The sequence below is a fragment of the Petaurus breviceps genome, unplaced genomic scaffold (genome assembly GCF_028583685.1).
Source record: "Petaurus breviceps papuanus isolate PSGF00001 unplaced genomic scaffold, PetGlider_PUasm1.0 90994, whole genome shotgun sequence".
NCBI lineage: Eukaryota > Metazoa > Chordata > Mammalia > Diprotodontia > Petauridae > Petaurus > Petaurus breviceps.
The window spans coordinates 2244156-2260162 of record NW_027187393.1 but is presented as its reverse complement, the minus strand read 5'-3'; the positions used below and the strand labels follow the sequence as shown (position 1 = coordinate 2260162).

General features: G+C 43.1%; 1 protein-coding gene across 1 annotated transcript; it reads right to left on the bottom strand.

Annotated features, from left to right (window-relative positions):
* Positions 1-493: 493 nt before the first annotated feature.
* On the bottom strand, positions 494-9121 carry RMND5B (required for meiotic nuclear division 5 homolog B). Its single transcript, XM_069077601.1, has 10 exons — positions 8930-9121; positions 7147-7300; positions 4856-5001; positions 4364-4504; positions 4023-4123; positions 3361-3527; positions 2731-2896; positions 2042-2144; positions 1806-1960; positions 494-1213 (listed from the first exon to the last, which is right to left on the bottom strand). Exons 2-10 carry the CDS (start codon positions 7283-7285, stop codon positions 1150-1152), a joined length of 1182 nt encoding a protein of 393 aa, XP_068933702.1. The 5' UTR covers positions 7286-7300; positions 8930-9121; the 3' UTR covers positions 494-1149.
* Between the last annotated feature and the right edge of the window lie 6886 nt (positions 9122-16007).

Below are 16007 nucleotides of genomic sequence, written 5' to 3'. Positions count from 1 at the left end.
GACTCCCACAGTCCTATTGGAACCTAACACACACACACACACACCACCCCTCCCCCCCACTCCATTCCTCTCCTTGCCACAGGGGTCCCAAATAATTCTACCCACCACTGGGATCACAACACCTACCTACACAGATTGAAATAGGTTTTCAAACCCAAGTCATAGTAGATAACAATAGTTGGCAGCATCATAGCACCTTGCTGGATCCCAGTTTTGTTTAAGATCAGATCACCTGATACATAGCACTAATTTGAAGTGCCCTCCAAGGAAGAAAAGGTTCACCAGAAGAGATTGGTTGCATCCCTTCTGCACCTAAAAACTGAGTTCTTGGTACTGATATCTTATTTCTAAAACAGCTTTTTTTTCTTTAGCCTTACTGATACACTTGATTTTTCTCAAATCAGCTATGAGGCAGCCAGTGGCCCAGCAGGTAGTCTTCTTAGCATGCAATCCCCAATCTTTGGTGTGAAGTGAAATGCAAAGATAAGAATAATTACAGAGAAGGCAAGTGATTTATTTGTTCAAAGTTATAAAACAGTTGCATCCAAGTCTACCTAGACTATTTACATTGTAAAGCTGGTAAATACAATTGAAACACTGTACAGTAGTAAGTGGCTGACACTACACCTGGGCAGGCCTAAGGTTGTAGAGCTAGATCTAGACACACAAACTGCAGTGCAAGATAACAGGGGAAAGGAGGTGGAGAAATACATCGATGTCATGTGTTTGTGGCTACTTTAAACAGACACTAAGCAAAACAACTGGCACTGGAGTGCATATAAGATACGTGGGCTTGGGAAGGGAGAATGGAACAAGGAAAGGCATCAGAGGTGCTGGAGCAGGGATAGTGTCTGTACCCAACCTGCAGTCATCCACCAGAGTTCAGTTCTCTGCTTAGCAGACAACAGCCAAAGTGAAGAAAACACCCCCAAACCACAGCTCTTCCTTTGTGACACATGTTTTGGGGCTAACCAAAGGACCTTGCCTCCCCAACTCCTACATCGTGCTGTTACTCAGCCAACTTTTCAAAACACCATGGAAGGGGCTATCACAGCACATCCTTCCCTGGGTCTCATCTACCCTCCAGAGAAGACCAGTCAAGGCCTATTTGGGAAGTCCCCTTTACTAAATGAGCTGACTTCCTTGTTATCAGAATATGATACGTTTGCCATCAGCTGGGTTCTGCTCCATAGGGCAGTAAGGGCATTTCAGCCTGAGGAAAGAAAAAAACAGCAAAGGTTCAGAGACCAGAAATAGTACATTTGTCAATATTACAGTTGATCCTCATGCCTAACTGGTCTTTCTGCCTCTAATGTATCCCATCTCCAATCCAGCCTCCACAACAAACTGTTCTGATGTTACGCCTTTACTCAAAAACAGGCAATGGAGAGGCTATAAAATAAAAATATAATCCTGACACTCAAATCCCTCCATAATCTGGTTCCAACCTGCTCTTCTAGCTTTATTTCATACTATTTTACCTTCACATATTCTCTAGGATTGATATATTCCTTATACCCCCAACTCTGATCTACTGATGCCCAGGTGCAAGGAATCCACTTCCTTGAACTTTTCATAACATTTTGCCTGGACCTCTCACTCTTTTGTATCATGGTAGTTAGTGCACTTGTCCTCATATTATAAAGCATTTTGAGAGCAGGGCCTATGTCACATTTAATTGTTAGTGCCTGGCATAGGGCCTTGCATACAGTAGGTAGTTAACCAATTTTTGAGGTGAATTTATACTGTATATGCCAGCTAACACACTGAGTTCATGTTCTCAGAGGAGGTAAAATAAAACTTACTTTCCTCCATTAATGAGCTTGTTGAGGGCATCCCTAGAGATGACATGACCGCAGATGAGTTTGATAGGTGGATTCGAATCTGAAGTTTGCTGGCGAAGGATCGGGCAGGCAAACACAGAGTGGTACCAGCACTTCATGCCCAGTTCAATCTCAATCTGTTAAGAAAAGCCATCGCTGAGCTCCATCCCCCTCTGCTCCCTGGAGCTGCCACCCTATCATGTCCAGCCAGGACTTACAGGCAGCTCATCCTTATGGCTCCAGACTCCCGTGCACTGTCTCTGCTCAATCACTGCTTTGATGTTCATTAACACGGGCAGTGCCACACACCCAGAGGCAAAGCTGCAGAAAGGAAAAAGCTTAGTGCTCTGAGTCACAAGACCTAGGTTTGAATTCGAGCTTTGCCACCTACTGGCTGGGTGATCTTGGGCAAGTCACTTCCCCTCTGAGTCTCACTTTCCTCTAAAATGAGGGAACTGACAAAAGAACAATACATATATTGACAACAGTATAAATGAAAAGATCCCTAAAAGGAAGTCAAACAATACCTGAAAAACCACTGGGAATTAAAAAATATACTCCCCTTCCACAGCAGTGAGGTCAAGGACTATCAGAACAAGATATTTACAATTTCTGGTGCAATTATTGTATGGATATTTTTGCAATAAGGTAGGATTCAATTTTTGGAATAAAAACAAAAGAAATATATATGCCCCTGATGTGATCTATTTCTCCCCAGGATTCTGAATGTGGACTTGGATTTTAAGCAGCCTTTCCTAGAGCTATGTAGGATCCTGGAAGCTTTGCTCTGAATTCTATTGTAAATCTATGGTCCTCTGGTCTCTTTAGACAAGGAAGCCCAGGTCCTTTTATTACCCAAAAAACTTGGCTCTCCTCTCTCACTTGTCCCCAAGGGACGGAACTATACCTGACACTGAGGGGGGACTCCACGGATAGTCCAAGAAGAGCACAGGCATCTCTAGTAAAGGTCTCACAGATCTCTGCCCAGTGACTATTGTCCAAGAGGTGACAGTAGGGAGACTTCTCAATGCCCAACCGGAGATATACAAGGCTTCCCATCATCACCTGGATCTCTGCAAAGCAATGCACAGGGAGCTCAGGAAGTGGATAAGAATGCTGGGAGCTTGACCAACACCACACCGACCTATAATAGCCTCCTCTTCACACCACGTCCTGGGAACAGAGGGTTTAGAGCTGGAAGGGAATTTAAGCCATCGCCCTCATTTTTCAACCCAGAGAAGTGACTTTTCCAAGTTCATACAGGTAGTAAGCAGCAAAGGTAGTATTGGAACCCAGGTCCTCTGATTCCAAATGCAGCATTATTTCCACTACACTATACAGCTCCAGGTCCCTGGATAGAGGTGGGTCCTGATTATTTGGAGTAGAAAATTAAATGGAACAAGTAACTAGGGGGAAGATGGCATTTCTGTCACTCTTAAGGTCTAGTGAGAAAATCAAGAGAATTTCCAGAGGACTTCTGACCCACTAGCCAACTCCATGCTGGGTTCTTGGTCCCCTGAATCTCTAGCACTCTTACCCCGTTGATGCAGCCGTGCAAAGGGCTGGAAGTGCCGTGCATAGTTCAAGGCTTCCAGCTGCTTCTCCGGGCCCCCTGCCAGGAGACGGATGAAGTGTAGTCTGTGCAACTTAAATTCCAGGGAACTATTTAGCTCCAGCAGGCGTTGCCGGTTTGAAATGGCCCAGCTGGGAAGGAGAGATAGGTTACCTCAATACTCAGCTGTGTCCCAGAGGGAATACCCTGAACTCCATATCACCACTGAGATGGTAGCTATAATTCAGGAAAAAAATAAGTAACAAAAAGATGAGGCCTTTGACAAATTAGCATTTTACCCAAAGAAAGGAGCTTATGATCAGAAGCATCATGGTGAAATGATAAAATAAAGGTAACAAGCATGTTATCTATCTGCATCCAATGCTAGGGACCTGGATGCTGAACAGCAAAGGCAGGATGAGGTTTACAAAGCAAAGCCCTTTCTTCAGGTGATACAAGCTCAGAAAGGTTAGATGCCAAGCCCAGAGTTACAGAGCTAGAGAAATGGCTTTCTAAGAGCTGGGACCCAAGCCTACTTTACAGTTTCCCAACTGCAAAGCCAGGGCTCTTTCTAAAGGTGTCTTAGAGCTACAAACCCCAACCAGGAGCCCATGAATCCCACATGGCAACCTTCCCCTCCTCCATACTCTAAAGCTGGTCGAAGGTCTTGTTCATGCAAAGCTTCCAAGATCCGATTTAGCTCTAGGAAAGGCTGCTTGAAATCCAAGTCCACATTCAGAGTTGATTCCTGGGGAGAAACAGATCACATAAAGGGCATATATGACCTTCCATGCACTCTGTATGTTAGATGCTATTAGAAATGGGGATAAATTTGAAAGGAAGGGCACTTAAAGCCTCAGTTCCAGTGAGGCTCTACCAATTGCCTAAGGACTGAATCTCTACCTCTATGTTGTTCCCCTCTTATCTGTACCCTCAGATCTGCTCCAATCCAAATTAACTGGAAGGTGGTTTAAGAAGCCTCCATTACCTGACACAACTCCTCAGCAACATTCAGCATGCCCTGCTGGTACAGGTGCTCCACAATTGCCATCTGCAAAATTTGCTGCTGCTTCTCTCGAGAGTCCCACACAGTATCAGACACCACACCACAAATCTCTGCATCAAAATTCTGATACCAAGGAGAGGAGAGAGCCTGCTGAATCCTCTCAGCTACGTGCACCTTCCCTTTACTAACAGCTCCAATGACCCTCTCATTTCCTCTCTTATGCTCCCATGATTTATGTCTAAACTCCAAACCCCTCAACCCAGAACATATGCAGGAAAAGTAAACTGGAGTCCAATGAGGAAAAGGACCACAGACTTTCATGGTTAAAACTACTTTCCCCAGCCTCTGAACCAGGTCTTTTTGCATCTTATTCATTCTAACACTGTAGAAGCTTTTCTTAAGTTCCTGTTGTGTGTATCTCCTATTACAAATGACAATCTGGACACTGAGTTTCAAGGTAAAAGCAGCTCTTACCCTGTCGATGGCTTTGCCCACTCGGGAAACACTGCTGTGAATGTCCTTATGATCAGATGCAAGTTTCTGCACTGTGTCCTTGATTTTCCGGCAGCACTGGGACATCACCACAGAAAGGGTGGCTGAAAGAGGTGTCCCCTGAAGAGCTACAGCACAAAACAAGGATTAAGTCAGGGTATCATTCCCTAAGGAATGGGGTACAGAGTCACAAAGAGGCCCCAGGCAGCAGCCTGCTCTGACACAGATCATTTTCCTTCCCTGCATGAACAAGAAGTTGCCCTGAGAGTTTTGCATGATACAAGGAAGAAAAGTAATGAATGTAACAAATGAGTCTAATGTCATTATACTTCTGAAGAAGCTTCAAAGCAGTGGAATACACTGGAAAAAGCTGCCCTTTAGTTTCTATCAACTACCATTGACTGGCATCTGCTACATGTAGGGCCTGATGCCAAGCAACAAACCCTGTAAGACCCAAGCTATGACCAAGGAACAGAAAACAAAGAAAAGTGGCAACAGTGTAGTGAAGAAAATAATAGATTTGGAATTGGGAGATCCTGTTCAAAGCCTGTGGCTGACAGTTGCCATGAGCAGGTCATTTTACTTCTCTATGCATATTTTCTTACCTGTAAAACAGATATACGACCTGTACTGCCTATCACACAGGAATATGGTAGAGAAAACTGCAAGAGACAGTACAGTACATTGGAAAGTGTGACAGACTTAGAGTGAGACAACCTGGGTTCAAATCGTACCTCTGCTCACTACCTATATGTCGTCCTTGGGCAATTCACTTAATGTCTGGGCGGGGTGGGGGGGAATCTCTTGGTCTCAGTTTCTCATCTTTAAAATTAACAAGTTGGACTAAACAACCTATAAAAGTTCTCTCCAGCTCTAAATCTATGGATTCCATGATCCCTATGTATACCTCAAAGTGCTACATAAATGAGGTACTGATGTTGTTTTCTTGTAGTAGCTGCAAAAGATTTCCAGTATAGCTAGAAAGACAAGGTAGTCCACAAATCACCATAATACTGGAAAAATATCATAAAGCATGTATGAGAAAAAAATATCACAAGGTGAACTGTTGATTTGCCCTTCTGGACCTCTATGAAGCAGAGAGATGGCTTCCAGAGATAAGTACATTACATAACATACATGTTATACAGTCAGTGCAGTAGAATGATTTAAAACAAAGTGCTACATTGGGTTAAAGGGAGTAAAAACAGGAAGACTTCCTAGAGAAGGTTGTATTTGAGTTAGGTTTAAGTAGATGAGAAGAAATTTAACAGGCAAACCGGAGAGGTGGACCATTACAGACATAGAGAATAGTGTGGACAAAGACAAAGAGGTAGGAAAGTGCACAATGTGTCTGGGTGGGCAGATGAAAATTCAAACAAGGTTTAGCATTTGTGGAAGGAATATGAGACGAGGCTGGAAAAGCAGGGTGTCCCTAGAATGTGGAAGGCTTTGAGGAAGGAAGAGAAATATAAACTTAATTGGTAAGCAATGGGAACCACTAAAGATTTCTGACTAGAGGCACAGCACAATCATATTCTGGCATCAGTATGAAGGAGAGATTGGAAGGGAGAAGCTGTGGTAGGAAGACATCACAATAATCCAGGTATTGGAAATAGAAGAGGGGAAATACAAGTGATGTTGTGGTGACAGAATCAACAAATCCAGTAACCAATTGGATATGAGAGGCAAGCAAAAGGGAAGAATACCTTCTTATGATTTCAAACATCAGAGAAATAGTGAAGATTGATGCCTCTGACAAAAACAGTGAAGAAGGAAAAGTGGATTTAAGGATAAAGATAAAATCGGTTTGGGTCTTGTTGAATTTGAAGTGCCAGTGGAACACTGCAAACTTTTTCTAGGAAGTTGGAAAGGAAGTCGTTTTTGTAAGCCTTTAAATAAATGAGTCATTATGATGAATGGAAGGTGAAGGTTCAAATCAGGGTTATAAACAGATGAATTATTATTACTGGGAGGAGATAGAAACATAAATATGAAATTACATTGATCCATGTGGGCAATCCCTCACAACCAGTACATTCTCTTTCTTCTCCTATGTGATTCCCAAATTAGACATACTGATATACTGCTTCTTTCAAGTGCTGGGACAACTGCAGAAATAGATATTAAGCTCAGCCAAATCCCTTTTGAGACACAGCTACTAGGTTTCAGGAAAACAACCTCCTCACTGGCTCACAACATTGACAACCTCCATCAATTAACAAGTAATGAAAGCATACTTCATCTTGGAGGTCAAGGGCAGTGAAAGTGGTTACCTGCACTGGTGAGTTCCTCCCGAAGCTGGCTCACATAGTGTAGCAGCTCCTCTAAGCTCTTTTCACAGTGCTGCCCATAACTTAAGAATTTCTGCAGAACTTTGTCAAGTTCTCGCTCCACACATGCACACTGCTCCATTTCTGGGCCCCCAACCTAAAGAAAGCATTAATGGTTCATTTCAACAAACATTTATTAAACACATATACTGTACTGGGAGCTGGGAATACAAAAATAATCCAGTCCCCAGCCTCAAAGATCCTGGACTTTGAATGTGCTCTCTGCTTTTTCTTATTTGCTTTCAACAGCCTCCAACACTGCCATTTGTCTTCGAAAGTTTCAGTTCTAGAATCTAAACTCTCCAGCCACCTACATAACATGACCCAAACAACCTCTTACTCAAATATGAACCCCGAAGCTTCTATTATGAGGGATCCTTTCAGTTCAATACAACACAAAAACCATTTATTAAATACTGTGTAAGGCATTGTGATGGGCACATAATAAATGCTTCTGAATAAATAGCTCGCTTCTATAGCCCTTTAAAGTTGGTATAACAATTTATTCACAACTAACTCATGAATAAGACGTTACAAGTTTCATTTTACAACTGAGGAAACAGCTGCTCAAACAGGTAAAAGCACATGAACACAAAGTTATTAACTGATAGATTCAGGTTTTAAGCCCAGATTTCTAATCTTCTTCCCTCCTGTCATAGAATAACATTAATTAGTCTTTACACAATTCCTAGACCCTTTCAACTTCTGACCTTTTACAAGTAACTCCCAGCATCTGCTCCTTCACCTCTCAACCCCAATTATCTAAAAGCCCTGGACTGACATCCAAAAGATCCAAGTTTTAGTCTTAGGTCACCCTCGGATTCCATCTGTGGCTCTGGGCAAGTTCCTTCCCCTCTCCTTGGCCTGTTTTCCCATATTTAAAATGGAACCCTTGGGCCAGAGGTCTAAAGTCTCCTGAGTGCTAAATCCTGTGATTTATAACACTGTTACTCTCTTTACAATCTCACTCTGTATTTAGCACACAGTAAGTATTTAAATGCTTTTTCATTCATTCTTCTTCCTAGGACCTGGAGAATTCCCTATTTAGGGTCTTTCTCTCTCTACAAACACCTAGACCCTGTCCTTCCTTATACTTTGTTGTCCATAAGTGGCCAGGTCTGCATTTTACCTTCTTTGGGCCTAACTAACGCTAAGACTGAGGGTATTGTGGGGAGTGTGATTTTTACGTCTTTTATACGGTTTTGTTTTGCTAATAGCTTGGTTCATCTAAAGTGCACTTGCTGAGTAGTCGTGAGGAACTTGGAGAGGAAGAGGATGCAAACGAGGGAAAAGATGCGGGCCCCCCCCCCCTCGCAGAGAGAAGGCCAGGCACCTCCTCCAATGATTTTGGTCACTCCCTGGACCTCAATTTCCCCAACTATAAAATGTGGAGGCTGAACTCGAGGGTCTCTTCTCAAAGCACGGGCGAAGGCAGGAGCCCTCCCCCACTCCCGACACGGAGTCCTCCGACACCGAACCTAGGGTTCTTTGTGGCCGCCACAAGAGCCAAGAGTCATTCGGAACCGCCGCGTCCTGCCCAGGTCCCTCCCTCACTTCGGCCTCCCCCAGTCCTGGATCCCCGGTCCCCCAGGCCCCGGCCCCGCTTCCCGGGTCAGGCAGGCCCCCGCCTTCTTGGACAAGGTGGTCGTCCCTGCCCAGGCCCCTTGCGGCCGCCTCATCCCCTGGCCGGCCCGGCTCAGCCTCGGGGGTCGGGGAGGGCGCTCACCTCGGCCCACCTCAGCCCCGGCCCGATTCCGGCGCCGCTGTCAGTTCAGAACCGGAAGCAGAGGCGGTTGCTACGACGGCATCGGACTCATCCACTGCCCTGGCTTCCGCAGGGGGGTGGTTGGTGCCACATACTAAGCACGGAGCCGTCCACTGACGGCTGGGAGTGGGGAGAGGTTGCTCAGACCCTTCAAAAAGCCGACTAGCCCCTTTCCGGTTCAGAGAAATAGAGACGGCTCTGGAGCGTGGGACTAAACCATTTGAATACACCTGGAAGGGGGGCGGGGATACGCCAAAGAGGAGACCAGAAAAATGGACCATTCCAGAGGAAGAGCGGGTCCCGGCCACCCGCAGAAGAAAGCTGCGTAGCCATGACAACCGGGCAGGGACTGCCCCGCCCCCACCTGAGGCAGAGGAAAAGCCGAATGATGGGGGGGGGAGGGGGGGGGGGGCGGGGAGCGCGCAGAGCGGAGATTGGGAGAGAAGCTTACAGCCTCCGCACCAAAAAGAGCTTCATGTGTGGTCCTGGTTTTTTACCCTCCATCTCTTATCCCATGTGCACTACCCTCCATCTCGTCCTCCATTCTCCATCCGAGACCACGTTCTGCATCTCCGTAAACCAACACACGTCCCCTGTGCTCCACGCACCCTATCCATCCTCACCTGTTTTCCTCTGGCTCTAACTCATCCCCATGTCTTCTTGGTCCCAGCCAAGTCCTCTCTTCCCTCAACTCATGTCATATCCACTATCTCTGATAACATTCTTTTCCTCGGTCATTGTATAATCCATTCCCTTAATTGACATCCTAATACCGTTGGTTTTCTATTCTATAATCCCATTTCCTCTGTATCCACCCTTTTCTCTCCCTAACCCTAAGTTTTCTGTCTCTATCCAGTCCCATGCCTTTGGAAACAGCACTGGAGATTCATAAGTGATATCCCGAACCTGGGACAGGACAGAATTTCTGAACCACCACCGGGGATCTAGGAATAATCTATTCAATTACTCCTGCTAAATTTTATCACTTACTTTGAATAAGGTCTTGTGCTGAAGTTGATGATAGTGTGATATGTCACTCTGCTCTCAAGGAACTTATATTCTAATACAAGACATGTACACAGAGAATTATGGTACAAAGGAGAGTGAATGTAATCAAAGGGAGTTATAAACAAAGTTTAAGGAGAAATTTGAAGAGAACATCACTTTTATCTGGGTACGTTAGGAAAGGTTTCATAGAAGTTAGACAGTCTCAATAAATATATTTTAAAGTACTTATTATGTACCAGGCACTGTGAACACTCTGTGGCTCACATTGGGGAAACAAAAGAAAAGCCTCCACCCAAAGGGGGAAAAAAAAGTCAGTTTCTGCTCTCAAAGAGCTCACAGTCTAATGGGGGAGATAACATGCAAACAACTACGTACAAACAAGGTATATACAGGATAAATTGGAGATAATCAAAAGAGAGAAGAAAATAAGAAAATTTTTCATGTAGAAGATTTTATATGGAACTTCAAGGAAGTCATGAAGTAGAGATGAGAAGAGAGAGAATTCCAGGCTTGGGGGACAATGCCCAGATTTGAGAGATTGAGTGTCTTGGGTTGGGGAAGGGGGGAAGCAAAGAGACCAGATTCACTAGCCAAAGAATCAAGCAAACAGTAAGCATTTATTAAGGACCTACTGTATGCCAGGCACCGTGCTAAGCAGTGGGGATAAAAAAAAAAAGGCAAAATACAGTCACAATCCTCAAAGAACTCACAGTCTAACAGAGGACACACCAAACAAGACAGACAGACAGACAAATTGGAGGTAACCAATAGAGAAAAAGCACTAGCATTTAGGGCGGTCAAGAAAAGGCTTTTTGTGGAAGATGGAATTTTAGGTGGGACTTGAAGGGACACAGGGAAGTCAGGCAACAGGGATGAAGAGGGATAGTATTCCAGGTATAAGGTGGTGTTACTGAAAGACAGAATACATTGAGGAGAAAGATATAAGAAGCCTGGAAAGATAGGAAGGGACCAGGTTATAAAGAGCTCTGAATGACATACAAAGGAATTTATGTTTGATCCTAGAAGTGGTAGGAAGCCACTGGGGCTCACTGAATCGAGGGGATGACATGGTCAGTTCTCTCATCTGTAAAACGAGCTGGGGAAGGAGATGGTGAGAACCACTCCAGTATCTTTGACAAGAAAATCCCAAATGGAGAGTCAGACACACCTAAAAATGACTGAACAACAATGGTCAGACTTGCATTTTAGGAAGACCAATTTGACCACTGAGCAGAGGAGGAGGTAGAGCTGGGAGACACTTAAAGCAGAGAGCCCCGTCTCAGTCAGAGTCAGAAAATAACGAAGTAGAAAAGGAAAAAGGTTTAAGGTGAAAATGAGTTTGTTACCTATGGAGCAAGCATTCCAGAGAGCACAGTGGGAAGAGTTGGTAGCTTTAGAGGTGATATCTGATTTGTCTTTTGGAGGAAGGAATAGATTTTAGTCCATTCTAAGCAAGGGATGAGGATAGGGGTTGGAGGTAACATGAAGATAGGTGTTGTAGTGGATAAAGGGTCTGCCTTAGATTCAGGAAGCTCTAAGTTCAAATTCTGACTCATATTTATTAGCTCTGTGACCTGGGCAAGTCATTTAACCTCCTTCACCTCAGTTTCTTTATCTGTAAAAGAAAAATAATAGTACCTACATTACAGAGTTGTTGTGAAAATCATATGCAATAACTCATGTAGAATGCTTTGTAAAACTTAGAGTGTTGTAACTATTTAAATGCTACCTATTATCATTATACAAAAGCAAGCTAAATTATCTTCTATATGCCACAAGCTTCCCCAGGGCTGTGTCCTAGACCCTTTTTTCTTCTTTTTCCACCTCTTTCTCTTTGTGATCTCATCAGCAACTATCTGCTTCAAGTTTTAAAAAATTTATTTTTAAAATCTTCAGCAACTCCCTATTGCCTCTTGAGGATAAAAATGCAAACTCCTCAGTTTATTATGACTTTGAACAAAGACTTCCCCTCTCTAGGCTTTATAATCCTCATTTTATAAATGAGGAGCAGGCACTGGGAACCCTCTGAGGTCCTTTTTCACCCTAGACCTATGATTTCTGATATCCTAATATCAGCCCTATTCAATCTGGTTCTATCCTGTCTTCCAGAGACCATACATCACTACGTGACTTACACACTCCATTTTCCCATAAAATTGGCCTATATGTTCCTATAAATGTGGCATTCCATCTCCCCCTCCATTCCTGGAAAGTATTCACTATCCATCTCTACCTCCCAGAATCCTTCACTTCCTTCAAGACTCAGTTCAGGTGAGCCCTGCTAAGCAAAACTTCCTGATTCCCCCTCCCTCCTCTCTTGTTGGTGCTCTTTGGCTCCTGAAATGATTTTGCATCTAATTTTCTAAACACTTGTATCTACCAGTAGGAAGTAAGTGCTGGGCAGGTAGGAACCTCTTTTTTTTGGTTTATTTATCCCTTAATACAGTGCCTGTCATATAATAGTCATTTAAGCTTGTTTAATTGAAATGAATCAAGACTGAGGATGGAGAGCAGATAATAATAACAATAGTAGTTAACACTTATATAGTGCTTTAAGGTTTGCAAAGTGCCTTATGAATATTATCTAATTAGATCAGATGGCTAAACACTCTTCCCTCCTCTATGTAAAGCCACAGGTGTAGGAGTTTGCATAAGCTGTCATAAATAAGTCTTTGTCTTTTTGGTTGTGAGTTTTGATTGGCTGGGGTTTTTGTTGTTGTTGTCACAAGAAAGGATGAATTTGTGGATTGGTATCAAAAAAATGACTGGTGCCAAAAAACCCCAAACCATAAAACCTCTAAAAATATTTTTTAGAGGAACATGGGGAATATAGAGTAGTATAGTTTAGGGGGCACACAGAATGTATGAAAAGGAATAATGTGAGATAAGGTTCAGAAGGTAGGGTGGTAACATGTTGAGGGCCTTGAATGCCGGGATGAAGAGTACCAGGGTGGGGTGCCAAGGTGGACTTGAAAGTGTACCTCAGAGTTTTTAGGAACTCTAGAGATGCCTGGATTCCTTCTTCCCTCCCAGACTCCCCCACACTTCCTCATGGTGTGGGCAGTACATGTGTGCCTAACAGAGCAAATCCGGGGGCAGTGTTCTTTCTTCACCAGGATGCAGGCAGTGGAAGGCTGAGAAAGTGAATGATAATTTTCTCCCACTCAGAGTCTGTCTCTCCCGTGGAGTCGTTCACTCACTGGCTGGCTCAGGACTGAGTGGGTGCTGTGGAGAAGGGACTATGGAGGCAGAGTCTTGGGCCTTACAGCCCAGCATCTTAGATACCTAAAGCTGGGGGCACAGGAATCCAGCTCTTCCTTTCACCCCAAGAGCCAGGGGTTTATTCTGAAACAATGCAATAAATACCTGAGGCATATCTGTTAACATCTAGAGAGCCATATGGGAGCCTGGGTGGTCCCAGGCCAGCCAAGAAGGAGCAGTGATTCAAGGGGCATGACTCACTGGTGGGGGTGTGTGAACCTAGAAGGTCCCAAAGCTGAAGGAATCACCACCCCAGAGGCCCAGGCTCTGAATACAGGATGGACAGATGAACAAACAAAGATACAAGAGACAGACTGGAAAAGCCAGGGGAGCAATGACCTCATCAGCTTTTTCCAAACAGCCCTGGCTTCTGTTTCTCTCTTTGGGGGTAACTGGTTCTGCCTCACAGTAGACACTCACTCAAGAAAGATCTGGATCCAGCTGCTAAACTGTGAGTCTCTAAGGGCAGGAAGGGGGCTTTCTTATCTTTGTATCTTTGTATCTCTTATCTTTGTATCTCTTTGAACATCCAGGACAGGGCCTTACATGTAGTGCATGATTAATAAATTTAAGGCATAAAGAAAACCTGGAGATTCATGTAGTCCAAATCCTTCATTTTTACAGGTGAGTAAAATGAGGCCTAAAGAGGGAAAGCATAAAAAAGAACTGGATTTGACATCCAGAGGACCTGGCCCCAGATCCCAGCTCTGCTACTTACAACCCTTCCCTGGGCTTCAGTTTGCTCATCTGTAAAATGAAAGAGTTGGCCTAAAGGACCTCTGAGGTTCTTCCAATTCTCTATGCTCTTATGCCCTTGGCTGGGGTTGGGACGTGTGGCTTTCTGGAGCAAGTGGAGGTTGTAGCAAGGTTAACTAGAAAGCACAGTAAAGGAGTGTCTCAGGGGATGGCTTTAATGTGGAGCTGTCTCACATTTCAAGCACTCCACCTGTCAACCTTCTGGGGAGCCCATTATTAGCCAGGTTAATTTAATTGGGTCCCTACTTAGGGAACAGAATGTGAACCCCTTGAGGTAAGGAACCTAAGTTTCATATTTTATCTTTGTATTGTCAACACCAAAGATAGCCTTTTTCATATAGTAGGTATTTAATAAATGCTTGTTAAAGGATACTCTCAGGAAAACCTGGAAAGATTTACATAAACTGATGCAAAGTGAAATGAACAGAACTTGTAGAACATTGTAGACAGTAACAGCAATATTGCATGATGATCAACTGTGAGTAACTTAGCTATTCTCAGCAATACAATAATCCAAGACAATTCTGAAGGACTTATGATGAAAGGTGCTGTCTATCTCCAAGAACTGGTAGAACTTGAATGCAGATAGAAGATTCTTTTTGTTTACTTTATTTTTCTTGGGGTTTTGGGTTTTTTTTTGTGTTTGGTCTATTTTTTCTTTCACAGCACGACTTACATGGAAATGTGTTTTGTATTACTACACATGTATAACCTATGTCAAATTGCTTGCCTTCTCAATGGGGGAAGGGAATTTGAAACTCAAAACTTGAAAAAAGAATGTTAAAATTATTTTTATATATAAATGAGGAGAAATAAAATATTTTTTAAAATGCTGGCTAAAATTGAATTGATGCCTGCCACCCTAAGAATGGATAAACAAACAATGGTACATGAAAATAATTACTGTGCTACGAGAAATGAAGAATGAGTAGAGAAGCATGAGAAGACTTACATGAACAGATGCAGAGAAAAGTAAACAGAGACAAGAAAAGGACATACACAATGACTACAACATAAATAGAAAAAACAAGTCATGAAACAATCATTATTTCTCCTTACAAAGAACAAGCATGGCCCCAAAGAAGAGACAGGAGAAGATACCCTTACCCCAATCCTTTGCTGAGGTAATAGTTTCATCAGTATGTAAAATTGCATATATTTCCAAACTTTTTCAATGTATTGATTAGTTTTTCTTATTTTTTTTTTCTCTTCTTCCTCTTTTTCACCCCCACCAGTGAGTCATTCCTCTCAAAGCACTGATCCTGCTTGGCTTGCCTGGGACCACCAAGGCTCCCATATGGTTCTCCAGATGTTGATAGACATGCTTTAGACTAATAATAGCTAGAATATATGTATCATATACTGGTACTGTGCTAAGCATTTTACAATTATCATCTCATTCAATCCTCACAAGAGCCCTGTGAGGTAGGGACCATTATTATTCCCATTTTACATTTGAGAAAACTGAGGCAAACAAAGGTTAAATGACCTGCCCAAGGTCACAAAGCTAGCAAGTGTGTTAAGTCAAATTGAACTCAGGTCTTCCTAACTCCAGACCCAACATTCTATCCACTGTGACACTAGCTGTCTTCTTTCCTTTAAAAATATTATTTGTTATATGAGATGGCTCTACAGGACTGGGAATATTGGGAGAAATCGTGGTAGTGCAAAAACAAAAGCTACCAATACAATGTTTGTTTTTTTAAATGAAAGTGATGCAAGAAGGAAATATAGACCTTTGGAAGATGAGACAGGAGATAGACAAGAGAGTCAGCATGGAACAATGGACAGTGTTCTAGATTTGGAGGCAGGAAGACCTGGGCTATATTCCCCTCCACAGATACCCTAATCAAGGTAAGTCATTTAACCTCTCTAAGATTCAGTTTCTTTATTTGTAAAGTAATACTAGCTGGCATTTATATAGCACATTAAGGTTTGCAAAGTGCTTTACAAATATCTCATTTGAATTTCACAACAACCCTGGGAGGTGGATGCCTCTATTATCTTCATTTTA